This window comes from Manis javanica, chromosome 15 (genome assembly GCF_040802235.1).
Source record: "Manis javanica isolate MJ-LG chromosome 15, MJ_LKY, whole genome shotgun sequence".
NCBI classification, from domain to species: Eukaryota; Metazoa; Chordata; class Mammalia; order Pholidota; family Manidae; genus Manis; species Manis javanica.
The window spans coordinates 76,035,357-76,051,864 of record NC_133170.1 but is presented as its reverse complement, the minus strand read 5'-3'; the positions used below and the strand labels follow the sequence as shown (position 1 = coordinate 76,051,864).

Genomic DNA, 16,508 nt, shown 5'->3' with positions numbered 1-16,508 from the left:
AGATCACGTGACACCGCGCTCTCAACCCATTCAACCCTCCGGCCCTGAGGGATTTCAGAGCAGGAAATGTGATTGGGCATATTTTGGGCACGTGGCTCTCGGTTCCTCCCTCCTATTGGTGAACAGCGGCCCAGCCCCCGGCCTACCTCCGCGCCTCCCACGGTCTGGCCCCAACTTCTCACGCTTCGGGGCTGAGCCAGCGCAGGCGCAGTAGTTGGTAACGACCGCTGGGTGTGGCGTCTCCAGAGGTGCGTTCTGGGGACGAATCCGGCAGGAAGCACAGAGTGGGCGAGTCTCATGTGAAAAGGGGGAGACTCACGTGGGCATGACGTGGGGGCCAACTTCCCCACGGGGTTCGTTCCTCTCAGAGTCTCTCACTGCACACAGGCCCCTCCTACTCCAGCCCCCTAACAGTTTCTGGTTGGCGACCCCTTCTTTGCTTTTTATCCCTGGGAGTGGCCGCGGGGGCCAGGAAGGCGGGTGCAGGGAATCAAAGTGGGGCGAGGAGGAGGAGGAGCAGCCTAGGAGAGCGGCGAGTGGATTTGCAGCCAAAGGCCACTGGGGCGCCCCAAGTTCCCACTTGCATCCCCATCCCTACTTCAAAAGTAAAAAAAAGGTGTAAGAATTTGCAGTTCTGACCGCCATGCTTTTGCGTTTGTTGGTGCCTGCCTTTGGAATGCTCTCCCTTTTCCCTCCTGCTTATCGCCTATTTATCTTTCAGAACCTAGTTGGAGTCACTTCTGGAAGTTTCTTGAGCCTTGCCCTTCTTCCCTCCCAAAGTACAAGTTGCTCACCTACCAGCTCTCCACCCCCACCCCCACCCCGCCCCGGGTTTCTGGAGCATTAAAGAGGAGAGGGACCAAGCACAGAACAGGACAGACTGGGTTTGATTACTGGCCTGGGCACCCTAGGTGACCTTGGGCAAGTTACATAAGGGTCCCGAGCTTCAGGATTCTCATCTTTCTAAAAACTGTGTGCAGGTCATAGGGTTGAAGTGAGTCAGTGTGTTGTAAAATGCTTCCTACAGTGCTTGTAGAATAAATAGTATTTTGGTAAGGGTGAGCAGGATACTCTTTCTTTAGAAAGGCTTTATTACATCAATGAAGACTTGGCTTTTGTAGTTTTTTTTAAAAGGCAAAGAGGTGCACAAAAAGGAAATACGGCTCTGAGGAAGATCTGCAAGTCTAGTTTAAGTAGTTCTCAGTAACGGACAAAGGTTCAGGGGGTGTGATGGCTTCCCCTCCCACCATCTGGCTCTCCTCCCATAACCATGTGACAATGGCTGGCACTTGTTTACTGGGTGGCAGGCACTGTGCTGTGAGCTTCACATATATCATCATTTTCTTTAATCTTCATAACCTGCTGAGGTAGCTACTATTATCCATTATCCTCATTTATAAAGAGATGGAAAATTAAACAACTTGTTCAAGTAAAAAGCAAGACAGGGATGGAAATCCAAGTCTGTCTATACCCTGACTTTCAATTCCATCCTGTTTTCCTTTTCCAACAAATTGAGAGAAAAAAAACAACACTCCTCTTTCTTGGATGAGTTTTTTTTTTTTCCATGAGGTAGAATTTACCTATTTTGTGACATAAAAAATAAAAAATTGATCTCAGAGCACCATCCTGAATCTCAGCAAGGGTAATATATTTGGAATTAACTATTATATCTGGCAGCAACCTCTGCAGTTCCTAGGAGCAGGGTGACTGACTCACCCTGGTTTTAGTCCTGAAAGTCCTGCATCCCAGAAAATCCTTCAGTACTAGGCCACTTGGGACAGTTGGTCACCCTATCTAGGAGTGCTGAATTTCCTATTGGGCCTTCCTCTCTGATCCTCTTGAGAAAAGTTTGGCATTCCCTAAAGACTGCCCCTTAAGGCATGCCCAAGCATCTCTTGGTTAACTTTTTATTAAGTGAGCTAATACATTGTGACATACTTCCCACATTGCTCAGGATATGCTCAATAATGCTGTTATTTAAGAAAGAGGTGAGAGAAGGATATTCAGTTTATGATAGCATGAAAGAATATGAGTTAGTGGGAAGGAGGTTTTAAGTGTAATGTACTTGTTTGCCTTTGTGACTTCTACTCACTGTGATACCTCAGCAGAACCATGGAAGCAACCAAGAAAGGACACCACTGAAAAGTCATGCCCAAAGCTGGGCTTATGCCATTAAAACCATGTAACCAGGGCAGTGACACACTGATGGCACCCACTGGTAGATGTTTGTTATTCCCAACTGGACACTTATAGTGGGTTAGGAACCATCATGCTGGGAGAAAGCAAGAGATGTAAGGAGACATGAGAAGCAGCAGCTTCAGGAAATACCAAGTTCCCCTCGACACACATTTTTTGGAAAGAATTACATCTCAGTAATAACAGACATTCCTAAGGCCCTCAAGATAATGGTTTCATGAATCAGGCCAGCATTAGGTGATGAAAAAGCCTGCCTTCCCTCCCTGGCAACCTAACCTGGTCTCCACTACCCACCATGTTTTGACTATCCCTGGTTTCCGGGCCAGGTGTGCTGCCAGCTTCTACTTCTACATTACGTTGACTTACTTCTAACCATAATCTTCAGGCAAGTGAGAAGCACTGTTATTTAAAAAGAAAAAAAACTGGGAGGAAAGTCTTGGATTCTAGGCCAGGCTCTGAAACTATGTACTATGACCTTAGGTAAGTTTAGCTCTTAGTTTCTTCAAAAATAAAATGAGGAGGGATGACTAAATTTGCTCTCACCCAGTCATTCCATGCATGACTCCAAGACATTTTCTGGTAGAGAATAAGGGTGGAGAAAATAGCACATCTTCCATTAGCCACTTAAGGGCAAGAGCAAGAGGTTGTGTCTTTGTAGCCTTAGCAACTTAATAGTCAGTAACTGCTGATGAGTTGTGGATGAGAACAGTTTAAGATTCAAAAGATCCAGATTTGGATACAATTATTGGTATCGACTTTTGGTAACTGAGCAAATCTGATTCAAAGCATCTTAGGATCCTCATCTACAAAAAAAGCTGGGATGAGATTTACAACAACCCTCAGCCTCTTCAGAATTAATTAATGACCATGAACAAACTTAGAGTGGTGCAGGTGAAAAGAACTCTGTGTTTTCAAGTTCTTGGATTATTCCAGTTAACTGAAATTTGCTTCCTAGGTAGGTGCAGGATGAACATGTATTGCTTGCCCTAATTTTGGACAAAAGGCAGGCCAGAATAGTCTGTGATTCTTTGATCCACTTCACTTTTGATGAGATTGTGCAGAAAGCTTTAGCCTGGTACAATGATTCTTTCTGGCTAAGGCAGTAATCAAACAGGTCTTGCTGCTTCTTCAGCAGAAACAAATCCATTTAGGAGCTCGCTTGGGAACTCAGTTTCCTCTCTACAGACCAGGTTCAAGGCAGGTGTCTCATTCTAGCAGCTGAAATCAAGCAGAAGTCCTTAGAAAACCATGTCATAAAGTCCTATTCTCTTACCTGATGAAAAAAATAATATAAATATAGACCCCATATACCTGGTGTGCTATTAAACAATAATTATTTTATTCTTTGGTTAATAAAAAATTAATACTGTTGCTCATCTTTCCAAAAAAATATATTAAAATGGTTCAGTTAAAGACATACAACCATTTGGAATTATAAATTAAAGTCATTTCCTTCTTTCACCTCCCCACATTAGTGAGATCCCCAGGTTAGCACTCCTGAGATTCTTCTGGCCTACATATTCCCCAGGCCATTTCTTCTGTCTGGTGAGATAAAAGGAGGCGAAAGCAGTTTTCCTATTAAGAGAAGCCGCTTCTCTGAAAAAGTCTTTCGTCAAGGGCAGTTCTCATCAGCCCGACTGAACACCAGGCAGTTCAGAGACGTGCTGGGAAAGAAGCTGGTTTGCTGCCCTCTACAGGTTGCACTTGGTGAGCTTCTATAAGAGGAAGAAGGATTGAATCCCTCAGGGATCTGAAAAGAAAGGAAACAAGTTAGTGCCAGAATAGGCCAAGGGTTGGGTAGAGGAAATGATTGAACATCAGCCTACCTACCATTCAAAAAAACCACAGCATTTAGGACAAGTAAAGATGGCCACTATATCTTGTTAAGTGAAAATAGGATGTAATATAACATTATGCACAAGTTGATTCAATTTTTGTAAAAACAGATTTAGTTATACCAGAATTGTTAAGCTTTGGTTATCTTGGTGGTGGGATTATGGGTAATTAGTCTATATTCTTTTTATTTATTACCTATGTCATCTAAACTTTCTACAATATGTATTATTCTAGTAATGAAAAACTGGTTAAAAAGTTTTTGTGCCAAGGGGACTCTTCAGGTGCTGGTCACATCCTGTTCCTTCATCGAGATGCTGTATGTCTTCATCAGGTTGTCCTTTTACGATACATACACTTCCCTGTAAGTACAGTACACCTGAGTTAAGGTGGTTTTTAAAAAGTGGGTGTATAAGAACTCTCATTCGTTGCTGGTGGAAATGCAAAATGGTACAGCCCCTTTGGAGGGCAGTTTGGCAGTTTCTTACAAAGCTAAATATACTTTTATCATATGATCCAGCAGTGTTGCTCCTTGGTATTTACCCAAATTAGTTGAGAACTTACGCCCCCACAAAACCCTGCATGTGGGTGTTTACAGCAGCTGTATTAATAATTGCCAAAAACTTGGAAGCAACTATGATGTCCTTCAGTAGGTAAAAAATACTGTGAGTGTAAAGGAGCAAGGGGCATATGGGAACTCTGAACTTCCTGTTCAATTTTGCTGTGAACCTAAAACTACTCTAAAAAATAAAGTCTATTTTTTTTTGGGTAAGAAAAAAAAGTTTATTATTTGCAACAAGTAAGAAGAACAATGGGGACAGCACCCACATCCCAAAACCGTGGTTTCCAAAGCCCTTTTTTTTTTTTTAAGTGGTTGCTCTCCTTTGGGAATATACTAAAAACTATTGAATTGTACTGAGTGAACTGTATAGTATGTGAATTATATCTCAGTAAATCCGTTATACATATATTTTAAATAGTTGCACTCATAGATTAAAATACTGACACATGCTACAGTATGGATGAGCCTTGAAAACATTATGCTAAGTGGAGAAGCCAGACACAGAAGGACACATATTGTATGAAATGTCTAGAATAGGCAGGAACAGAGAGATTAGTTGTTGCCTGGGACTCAGGGTGGTGTGGGAAATGGGGAATGACTGCAAACAGGTACAAGGTTTCTTCTCGGGATGATGAAAATATTCTCAAATTGGATAGTCATGATTAATGTACAACTTTGTGAATGTACTAAAAATAAGTTAATTGTATGCTTTTAAAGGGTGAACTTTATGGTATGTGAATTATATCTCAAAAAAGTTGTTATTCTTAAAAACGGAAAAAAGCAATGGCAAATTTTGGAACATTGTCTTAAATAGCTATGTGCCTAGAATTTGGAAATCAGTCTATAAACACTATAGCTTAGTGCACATTAAAAAATCAGTTTTAATTAAGAGTAGCCATACCTTAAGAAGCCTAGAACCTTCTGTATCTTGTCAGTCATCTCAGTTGAATGGGAACTGGAACCTGATCTCTGAGAAGGCATTTACCTTTAGCAACAGGATTCAAGTGAAAGTCCCAGTTTCTGGCTCAGGACCATCAGGCTGTGGTCAGTAAGGGTCTATTAAAGGCAGCAACTCTCCACAACGAGAATCCAGTTTCAGACACGCCAAGTCATCTGACCGTGTGGGCCCAATGTTCAGTACTGCAATTGGCAGCTTCTTCTCCCGGGCAGTGAGGATAAACCTGTAACCAGAGTACACCTGCACGAGGAGAAGATACAGGTAAGAGCTCTCTAGACACAGGAAGAGATGAACCAAATAAGGAACCTTTCCAGGGCCCCCTGTCCTGAAAAAGGGGCAGTTACCACCTCAACCAAGTCAGATACCTGCAGGGATGATCCCACCACCAAGAGGGAGTCGGCTTCTTTTACACGCTTGTGCACAAAGTCAACTGTGTCAGGGTTCACTGTGTCCCCGAAAAAAACGACGTCTGGTTTCAGAGGGCCTCCACAGCGAGCACAGGACGGGACCTGAAAGCTCTGTACCTGCTCCTCTGTGAGAAAGACATCGCCATCAGGGGCCAGGCCGTGGGCCTCAGCACTCCAGGTGGGGTTCAGGACTTCAAAACGCTCCTGCAGCACCCCACGGGGAGTCTGTTCGCCACAGCCCAGGCAGAGAACCCTGCAACCAAAGATGAGGCTGAATGAATGGTCTGTCCTGGGGAGGCAAGAAGCTGCCAAAGACTTTTCATCCCCAGCCATTTTTACCCACTCCACTGATGTCTGCTTTTCCTATCATCCAGTTATTTCCCCATTTGAGGAATACCATCTCATGACCTCTTTAGCAGCCACCATCTCTCACCTTCCTTCCACTGCCAACCTTCTAGAACAAGTAAGGTACAAATTTCCTTACTTCCCACTCCTTGCTTAACCTTCTGCCTGGCTCATTCTTATCCTTAACACACTGCAAAGGCCTGACCACATGATTTTCAGTGTTTTTCCCTCCCACCTCTGCTCTCCTCATCAGCTGTAATTGTTGCTGTTCATCACCATTCTCTCTTTAAAACACATTCCTCCTTGGCATCCTGACCCACTGTCTTCTGGGCCTCTTCTCACCTCTCTACACAGCACATGAGCTCCGTGAAGGCAGGAACTTTGAGACTGCTCTATGCCTACCACCTGGGAAAGTGCCTGCATACAGTGGGCACTCACTAAACAGCTGTTCAAAGAAAGCACAAAAGGTTGTTTAGTTGGTTCCTCCTCTGTTCCTCCATCTTCCAGCCTGCTTTCCTTCTATGCCCCCCACTCTGGGGACTCTGTTTTCACAGCTACAACTCCTCTGTGCTAATGGTTTCCTCCTGTATCTAGAACTTTCCTCCTGTTCTCACTCCCAAACTCTAGTCCAAACTCCAAGTCTTCTTGACTGTCCTGTTAAGCTTACCTTCTGTCTTCAACTCCCACCCCCCAACTTCTCCACCTGTTCTCAAATTATTTGGGTTTAACCTTTGGAAAAAACTTGTTATGTATATTTTTCCTTTTACTCGTCATCTAGTCAGCCATCAGATTTTGTTGATTTTTTTAAATTAAAAGGACCCCTGTGAAATGAAAAGAAGTCTTGGATTTGTTTTAAAAATACTTAAGAAGAGATAGGGAGAGAAGGGATAAAGCAGACATGGTAAAATCTTTAAATCTGGATAACCGTATATGGGAGCTTATTTCTTTACATACTCTGCTTTTGTGGATGTTTGACATTTTCATTATGAAAAGAAGTTTTTACTGGATCCATAGCCATCATTAGCTCTCACATTCCCCTGAAACCACCTTAGTCTGAATCTTCAGGCTGACTTCCCTGAGCCACTCTTTCTAATCTTGTCTAGCATTTGAGGATGCTATCTTTATCACGTTGCTTTTTTGCTCAGAAACCACTAATAGTCCCCTTTGTTCTCTCCTAACAGACCTAAACTGCACTGCACAATTTTCAAATGCACCTATGATTTTCATCGAGCCTTTCCAGACAATCTGGTTTCATAGTAGTGTCCACAGAGGCCAGGCCAGACTCCTCTGGGCCCTACAAAGTCCCTTCATTCAGAAAGCTCTCTTTCCCCTCCTTTGCCTACTCAAATATGAGCCAGTCCCAAGCCCCACCTTACCCATAAATGCTTTCCTGATGACTCCAATCTTTACTAAATCTCTGTTCTCTGAACTTGTAAGTAATGTCTATCAAGGACCACACAATCTGAACTTATAAGTGATGTCCACAAGGACCTTCACTCATATGTGGAGTTGTCATTAAACATGTTGTTTTTGGATTCCCCCCATCAACAGATTGCAAAGTTCTCACACATAAAGTAGACGATATTTTATACCTTGTTTTTGACCCCTCCACAGCACCAAGTAACCCACCAGCACACACCACATGTTTTAGGCACCCAATAAATATTTGGATTGGCAGGAGGATCTCTAGGGCTTAAAGATAAGGAAATCCTCTCCAATTAGCTTCAAGTCATTGCCAGGGCTACATGTGTTCATTCCATCAATATTTATTGGGTTCTGACTACATTCCAGGATATACTGTGTTCTATGTGCCTAAGTGCCAAAGATCTAGCAGCATGTAGTATCTGCTGTGGGTGCTCTGCTCAGGTTCCCTTCAAGACGACCTAGAGACCCCTTGCACACAATTCTCTTCTAAGCCACTTACTGTGTCTCTTGCTTAGGGTGTTTACTGGCCAAGGAAGCCTTCTCCAGAAGAGCAGAGTCAGGGTTAGATAGTTAATTCCCCAAGCATGACCCTCAACCAGTGAGAAATGGGAGATGGATAAACCCCCCAGCTTCCTTGACTTCAGTGAGACAATTCTGAAGCATGCTCTAGACTGTCAGACGGCCCTTCACAAGACAGCCCCAGCTCCCCTAAGAAGTAACCCCTTAACACACCTTCTTCTTGCCTTTCCTCCCTGCCCTGTTTCACTTTCCCACTCCATAACTGAATTTGCTAGGATTGCCCCCAAAATAAACAACTTGCTCCCAAAGCCTTTTTCAAGGGCTACTGAAGACAGCAGTGATCAAGACAGCCAAGGTCCCTGCTCTTACAGAGCACAGATTTCTGCATTCAAAATGGTTAGGCCTTCCTGTACCTGTGCATGCATCCGTGGAGCTCTGTCAGGCGCTGACTCCCTGCCTTGGTGTGCAAGGCATCCACATTTTGGGTCACCAACCAGTGCAGCTTTCCAAGTCTCTCCCAGTTGCTCAAAGCCCAGTGTGCCAAGTTAGGCTGGTGGGAGGAGAACTGAGGCCAGCCCACGAAGTTTCTCGCCCAGTACCGCTGGCGGATTGGCGCACTCCGTACAAAGTCCCCGTGCTGGATGGGCCTCCGGTCAGTGCGGGCATAAAGTCCCACCTTCTCTGACCTGTAGTCTGGGATCCCTGACTCCGTGGAGATTCCTGCCCCAGTCATTACTAGGAGCCTCTTGGAAAGGGTGATGAAGAGCTGTAATTCTTTGACTTTCTCAGGGTCCAGAGGAGGACTTGGTGGCACAAATAACCCAGTGGATCCATGTGAGCTCTGCCGGCTGATGGTCACCATCCAGCAGCCTTTTGCTGCCTTGAAAGTCAACCCAAAGTTCATCCTCATTCTAGAGAGAGAAACCTCATGTGAGAAACCGGTTTGTTTTTTTGCTTGACTGAGATATAAGTGTCATATACCATTATATTAGTTTCACATATACAACATAATGATTCAATATTTGTATACACTATACAAATAAAGAAAAGCTTGGGTGGCATCCTCATTCCTCAAAATAGTCCCCCTGCATGGGATTTGGGAGCAGGTAACTGATGAGATTTCAAGACCCATCCAATTTATATCTGGAAGCTGCCAACCCAAAAGGTATCTAATAATCAGCAAACTTGGACATTGAAATAATTTATGTGATGAGAGCCAACAACATGAGACTCAGAGATGGCTGGGGAGCAGGAATTTGTTGGTATTACATACAATACTGCCTTCTGGAAGATAATATCTAGGTATTAGAAAAATGTATTGTACTGGGGAGCAGTACAGGTTTTATATAATCCAAGGAAGCAATCCATCCAGACCATACTACTTCCAGGGTAGATTTCATGCTTATCTGAACAACCTACTGATAATGAACTCATCAGTGACTTCAGTACCTTGAAAGATGGCCCACAAATAAACAAGAACATCTCACTGGAAAGGTACAGCCCTCTCCATACACACACCTAGAATATATTTGTAATATATATATATTTTTGTAGATAATTATTTTTTATTGAAGGGTAGTTGACACACAGTATTACATTAGTTTCAGGTGTACAACACAGTGATTTAACATTTATATACATGATAATTCTAGGTACCAGCTATCACCATACCAAGTTGTTACAATATTTTGACTATATTCCTTATGCTATACATTACATCCCAGTTACTTATTTATTTTACAAGTGTGTACTTTTTTTTTTTTGTGAGGCATCTCTCCTATTTATTGATCAAATGGTTGTTAACAACAATAAAATTCTGTATAGGGGACTCAATGCTCAATGCACAATCATTAATCCACCCCAAGCCTAATTTTCATCAGTCTCCAATCTTCTGAAGCATAACAAACAAGTTCTTACATGGAGAACAAATTCTTACACAGTAAACAAGTTACATGGTGAACAGTACAAGGGCAGTCATCACAGAAACTTTCGGTTTTGATCATGCATTATGAACTATAAACAATCAGTCCAAATATGAATATTTGTTTGATTTTTATACTTGATTTATACGTGGATACCACATTTCTCTCTTTATTATTATTATTTTTAATAAAATGCTGAAGTGGTAGGTAGATGCAAGATAAAGGTAGAAAACATAGTTTAGTGTTGTAAGAGAGCAAATGTAGATGATCAGGTGTGTGCCTGTAGACTGTGTGTTAATCCAAGCTAGACAAGGGCAATAAAACATCCATGGATGCAGCAGATTTCTCTCAAAACAGGGGGGGGTGAGGTTCTAAGCCTCACCTCTGTTGATCCCCAATTTCTCACCTGATGGCCCCCCTGTGACTGTGCCTGTCTTAGGTTGCTCCTCCCTTGAGGAATCTTACCCGTCTCTGGCTAACCAGTGATCTTCTGGGGCCATACAGGGAAATGTAAAGTTGGTAAGTGAGAGAGAAGCCTTATTGTTTGAAAAGGTTAGTTTTTTACTTCTTTGCATATTTATGCCCTGTGGCTTCTATGCCCAGCATTTGTCTTGAGGTATCTTTACCACTTGGAAGAATTATGATACACGGTAAATTCGATATGAGGCACGAATTCTATTTAAGGGTTGTAATTAGGAAGGAAGAAGAAAAGCTATAGATGTAGCAGGCAGAAGAAAACATGGGAAGATTGATTATTTCTTTGACATATCTTCTTGTAGAGTAACATAAGCATGTATAGGTTTTAAACTACTAATTAAATTATGCACACACATTAACATAATAGGAGTACAGTTACATAACCAAAGCAGACCTACAATTACCAGCCATCTCCAGTGAAACAAAGAAAACCAGTTAGGCACCTTAGGCATTTGTGAAGACTTATCTATGATATGGCGGATATTGTCCAACTGAACTTGAACAGTCAGAGAGAAATCAGACAAATTAAGACAGCCCATTCCTGGGGACTGTTCACATCCCATATGTTCTTTTAACAGTAAATAGTCTGTAGTTGTAAGATTTTGGAGCGCTACAATTTGCACTTCTCCTAATTCTTGGTTGATGTAATATTATTTTGTACTCCAGTATTTTGTAAAACTGGGGAGGGTGTGAGTTAACTTGGGATCTGATAACTCAAACCTGTACTGAACTGAACATTAGGACTCCGGGTTTATGGAGAAAATTGACCCTTGCCAGCAGGATGCTGGTAAACTGGCTTTTCTCCTCCCCACCTCCAAAAAACAGGAAAGAAGAAAATAATCCCATCATGGCCAGTTTAAGGCTACCAATGGTTTAATAACAAGCTAGCAAATTCCTGAATGTTTAACAATTGGACCTCATCAGTACAAACTGATTCCAGCATCCCCCTCCTGGTTCCTATGAAGTTTAGCCTGAAACACTAAGTCTACCTTTTCATTATCTTTTTAACAATTTATTTTGGTCAAGAATTTTTAATACCTTCCATAGAATCTTGTCTCTACACTGGACTGTTTCAAACAGCCCAAGTCAATCTTGTTTTCCTGACCTCTTAAGGACCTATAGTCAGAGCTCTACTATGCTGTGTCCATCAGGTGGAAATAAAACGAGACAGAGTAAAGTAAAAATTGGTAAAGCAGAATTCTAGAATAACATAAGGGCTATTCTGTCTCTCACAGTAACACCTGGCTGGTTAGAACTAAATTTCTTATAAACTTCAAAAGGTTAACAGTTTACCCCAGAATCTTTTAAATCCCTTAATAGCTTTTGTTATTCCATCTATGACTGCATCTAAAGATGTCTCAATCATAATATATTTTTAGTCAATACCATCCCTTGAGGGACTGTGTGTTCCATAAACCTACTTCCCATTCTGTAAGTTAGAATTATCTTATTTCTTCATAAGCTAAAAATGCTTTGGGTTCTAGTTATAGTGATGAAGTTCATATTTTTCAGGTTTTTGATTTTATTAATGTCATTCAGTACATGCACACCTTTTATTGTGTGTTTTTTTTCCCCGAATTCTTTCAGTTTACCCTCAATTGCAAACACTGCTACTTGGACACACCGTAGAGAGACCTAGGAAGACATCTGACCCCAATTTTTCCAGCTGTAAAAACAAGGCTGACATATTTGATAGAATGCAGAAATTCTTTAGCGACACGTACCCCGTATGGAAAATTTTATGCTTGGCTTTTCGCGTCTAGGTCCAGGACCCCGGTTTCTCCATGACATTCGACAGAAACACGTGAGAGCTAAGGACACAGGGTAAACAGTCGGGTTTCCTGGATGAGAGGGCTGAGAAAACCCCGCTGAAAACACGCTCTTTTAGAACAGTTGCTCTCTCCTAGCTACCACTAAAGGGCAAAGAAGGTAAATGGTGTATCCCTTACAAGAAACCCACAACTTCTGGAAACCTGCAGCCCACAGAGAACACGCTTACCTTTCACAAGTTAAGGGACACTTCACCTCCGACAGAAGGACTGACCGGCTACATTTGCATTTTGGGAAGTGTAGTTCACGAAGCTGAACTGATTCAAGAAACACTACAAGTCCCACAATCCTCTGGGTTTCACCTGTTGTGGGTCCCATATAGTCCAATTGCGCCCCCTGTCGACCTTTCCTCGTCAGAGGTTCTGAACCTCGGTTTGAGATGCCTCTTTCTGCTAAACCTACACGTCATCTCTCTGAGAGAGAAGTCTAACTTCAGCGATATCCTGAAAGCAAAATTGTGCATTCAACTAGCGATAACTTAGGAATTAATTCTCTCTTAAGATAGATTTAATAATGGATCTAGATTTGATTCATCTTCAACTTAGGTGTTTAAGTTCCCACCTTGCAGTGGGTTGTGAAGAAATACATTCACAAATATCTGAAAAATTGATATTGTTACAGCTAATGTGAACAATTAAAGCCAAATGTCTATACAGGGACTAATATATTTGCCCATTTGTCTTCTCCAATTTTATTTCTCAGCTTATGTTTTTACTAAATTAACCAACATGCCTGAATCTCGCTCCTGGAGATTCTGATTTAATTGGTCTGGGGAGACGCCTGGGCTTCAAGTCGGTTTACAAATGGGTAGCCAACGCGAACCGCTGCTTTATAGCATTGCCTAAGTAAACCAGCAAACAATTTGTGTTTTGCAGTATAATCAAAGGGCAGCTAGCAGGGACCGTGAAGATCACCTACGGAACCACTTCTTCCGTTTTAAGATGAGCTGAAGCCCAAACGAGTAATACGGAAGCTGGAGTCAGATTTTCATTCCTGATCCTCTCATTGATTCTTAAAGCGTGAAACAGCGGAAAAGTAACGCAGTTTAGTAGCTGGAGAGCAGTACCTGCAGGAACAGCTCCACAGGTCACGAGTGCCTTAATCTAACCTGAAAATAAGTACCAAAATGTAGACTTTTACTAAGTAAAACTAAGTTTACTGAATAATACTTTTACTAAGTAAAACGCTAAGTAAAAAAAAACTGCAATCCACAACATTTTCTGCCCATGTGGGTATTCGATCAAAACCTATAGTAATGCCAAAACAGTGACATTCCCTGCCCCCAGGCAAATTTTATTATGAAAAATTTCAAGCCCATGTTATTTTTTTTCAGTTTTAAGTGGAATAAACATCATTAATAAAGACTGGCTAGGAATACACGACTATTGTGCTTTTAGGCCCCAAGGAATCTCACATCCTGGGAAGAAGTTAGCTGAGTTTTACTTTTTCCTTGTTGCTGGAAAGTCATCTGTGGAGATTGAAGTTGTTCAAGACAGCTGGTGAAACAGTTTCACCACACCAGGAATTAATGACTAAATCCTTGACTGGATCTAGCTAAAATAATCTAATCAGATTGCTAAATTTTTTTTTGCTGGTTTTCCCACTCTGGCAGTTATTGCTGTGGGAAAATAAAACTAATTATACATCAGCATCATACATTTTAAAGATGTCATTTTTGCATCTAGATGATGACTACATGAATGCTCACTGATCCATACTTTGTTCTGTTTGAAATTTTTATAATAAAATGTTGGGGAAAATGTCACTTTCTCGGAAACTACTATTTGTATGTTAATGAGTAGCAAAAAACAAAAGTATTTTGGAGAATATAGTTCAGGGGCGAAACAAGTACAGACATGGGTTTCCATCAGCTTTCAATCTGTAGAGAGAAGTGTTGTGAAATCTTCAGACTTCATGAACTGTGGACGTCTCTGAAAAAATAGCCTCTTTCAGCTTCTCCCCTCTGAATTAAGATGTCCACAGAAAACCGTTTTGAATTAAATACAGAAAAACCACATGACCCAGAAATTCCATTTTAAGTATGTACACAAAATAATTGAAAACAAGGACTCAAACCCATACTTGTTTATCACTTCATAGAAGCATTGTTCACAATAGCCAGTCGAAACAAGGTGTGTCCATCCAAGAATGAATGAATAATAAAATTCCATACAGTAGAATATTAATCAACAATAAAAAAGAATAAAGTTCTATTATATACCACAATATGGGTGGATTTTAACAGTATTGTTATGAAATTAGCCAAACACAAAAGGTCAAATGTTGTATGATTCACTTATACGAGGTGTTATATTATATATTTGAGTAGTCAAATTCACAGAGACAGAAGTAAAATAAAGGATGCCAGGGGCGGAGGGGATGAGGGATGGGAAATTAGCGTCTAAGGGTACAGAGCTTCAGTTTGGGATGATGAAAAAGTTCTGGAGACATATAGTGGTGATGGTTGCAATGTAAATGTTCTTAATGCTACTGAACTCTACAGTTAAAATGGTAAATGTTATGCTATGTATATTTTATTATAATTTGGAAAAAAAGTTCTGGGGACAGCATTTACACTGTGAGTTGGGAGCCAAGGGAACAACAGCTCACTGACATAGCCCATTTCTCACCCTCTCCAATTCATTCTCTGAGTTAATTATTAGCATGCTCTTTCCCACAATGCTTTGCTTCATTTCCCACCAAAGCTTGTTAAGTGTATACAAGGAACTGTATCGACAGAAGCATTCCTAGAGATCTTAGTATGGTTATATAATTTTCATCAAACAATAAACGAAGGTTTTTCCACAGGACTCAAACTCACCTTTATGTAATAGGAACCTTGCTTATTGGGGATGATGAATAGGGCTAAGATGTACCCAGCTTTGCGCAGTGGCAGTATCGTAGCCAATGAGGTTTATCCGAGGCGCGATTATTGCTAATTGAAAACTTTTCCCAATACCCCGCCGTGACGACTTGAAATATAGTCGGCATTGGCAATTTTTGACAGTCTCTACGGAGACTGGATTTTCAGGTTTGCAAAAAATAGTTATTCCGTAGTAGTTTCTGCTGTGTGCGAGAGGTTAAGTCATTGTCGTACGTTATTGAGAACGTCAGAAATTCTGGAAGTATTGTTTATCGCTGCTTTAACCAAAGCTATTATACCCTTGGTGTCTGGGGTGCTTCCTCCAACTATACTCGTCTTGGCTCACTCTTGTTTTCCCCGCCTTCCTGCCGCTCAGTTTTTTACTCAAAATCCAGAGGTGTTAGCCGGGCCATCTCTGTGACGTTACACTAGTTTGCATAATATTTCCCAGCATCCTAAGCGAATTCGCTCTCATTTCCAAAATCTAAATGTTCTGTAAGAGATAATCCAACAAGAAGTAGCCTGCCTTACAGATGGGCCTTAAATATAACTGCTTAAAGGGGAACGCGCTAAATCCGCGATCTCGCTGGCAGTCACTCACCCTTACTGTAAAGACAGTTGTCATCCATGGGAGAGCGGGGTGGGTGATTATGGGTGCCAGCTTTGCGCAGTGGCAGTATCGTAGCCAATGAGGTTTATCCGAGGCGCGATTATTGCTAATTGAAAACTTTTCCCAATACCCCGCCATGACGACTTGAAATATAGTCGGCATTGGCAATTTTTGACAGTCTCTACGGAGACTGATTCTTGTTTGTTCAACGGTAGATTTCAGATTTATTATATGCTATCTGTAGTGTTTTCTTCATTTTCTACTGTATTAGTTTGAGGCTGTTAGGAAGAGTTTACAGGACTGCTGTACGAAAAATTCTTGGTTTTTTTCCGACTTCTATGTACAGCTGTGAGGTCTCTTATTTAGAGTAGCACACGTTTGGTTTTAATTGTAGCTAATCTTTTTCCAAAAGCTCACAGCAAATGGCCAAGTCCTCTTCATTGCCCTTGGAGTGGACAATCCCACCCAAAGAGAGACAGGTTCACAGTAATGGAAGGGAATCTCGAAAGCATCTCACCCGAATGCTTCCTTTTAAAACGACCAGGAGGGAAATGGAAACAG

The 16,508-nt window shown here is 41.6% G+C and overlaps 1 protein-coding gene and 2 non-coding genes across 5 annotated transcripts; 2 read left to right on the top strand and 1 right to left on the bottom strand.

The window, feature by feature from the left end:
• Positions 1–3,506: 3,506 nt before the first annotated feature.
• On the bottom strand, positions 3,507–12,702 carry SIRT4 (sirtuin 4). 3 transcript variants are annotated; one of them, XM_073222687.1, is made up of 6 exons: positions 12,644–12,702; positions 12,369–12,455; positions 8,659–9,156; positions 5,915–6,209; positions 5,493–5,789; positions 3,507–3,946 (listed from the first exon to the last, which is right to left on the bottom strand). In XM_073222687.1, the coding sequence occupies exons 3-5, from the start codon at positions 9,153–9,155 to the stop codon at positions 5,637–5,639; spliced, it is 945 nt and encodes a 314-aa protein (XP_073078788.1). In that variant the 5' UTR covers position 9,156; positions 12,369–12,455; positions 12,644–12,702; the 3' UTR covers positions 3,507–3,946; positions 5,493–5,636. The 3 variants fall into 3 exon arrangements, with proteins under 3 accessions (XP_073078788.1, XP_073078786.1, XP_073078787.1); XM_073222685.1 differs by lacking the exon at positions 12,369–12,455 and having other exon boundaries at positions 12,644–12,700; XM_073222686.1 differs by lacking the exon at positions 12,369–12,455 and having other exon boundaries at positions 5,577–5,789; positions 12,644–12,700.
• A 2,650-nt stretch (positions 12,703–15,352) lies between these two features.
• Positions 15,353–15,493, top strand: LOC118967497 (U4 spliceosomal RNA). The gene has a single exon (XR_005054586.1). It is a non-coding gene; the product is annotated as a U4 spliceosomal RNA (small nuclear RNA).
• A 503-nt stretch (positions 15,494–15,996) lies between these two features.
• LOC118967496 (U4 spliceosomal RNA) lies at positions 15,997–16,137 on the top strand. The gene has a single exon (XR_005054585.1). It is a non-coding gene; the product is annotated as a U4 spliceosomal RNA (small nuclear RNA).
• The last annotated feature ends 371 nt before the right edge of the window (positions 16,138–16,508 follow it).

What these genes read in the sequence shown, in the direction of transcription:
- SIRT4 (XM_073222687.1), bottom strand. Translation starts at nt 9,155, where the DNA reads ATGAGGATGAACTTTGGGTTGACTTTCAAGGCAGCAAAAGGCTGCTGG. An exon ending in CTCCACGGATGCATGCACAG is followed by an intron (nt 6,210 to 8,658) that starts GTACAGGAAGGC and finishes CTTTGGTTGCAG; the next exon opens with GGTTCTCTGCCTGGGCTGTG. An exon ending in TGGTGGGATCATCCCTGCAG is followed by an intron (nt 5,790 to 5,914) that starts GTATCTGACTTG and finishes CTCCTCGTGCAG; the next exon opens with GTGTACTCTGGTTACAGGTT.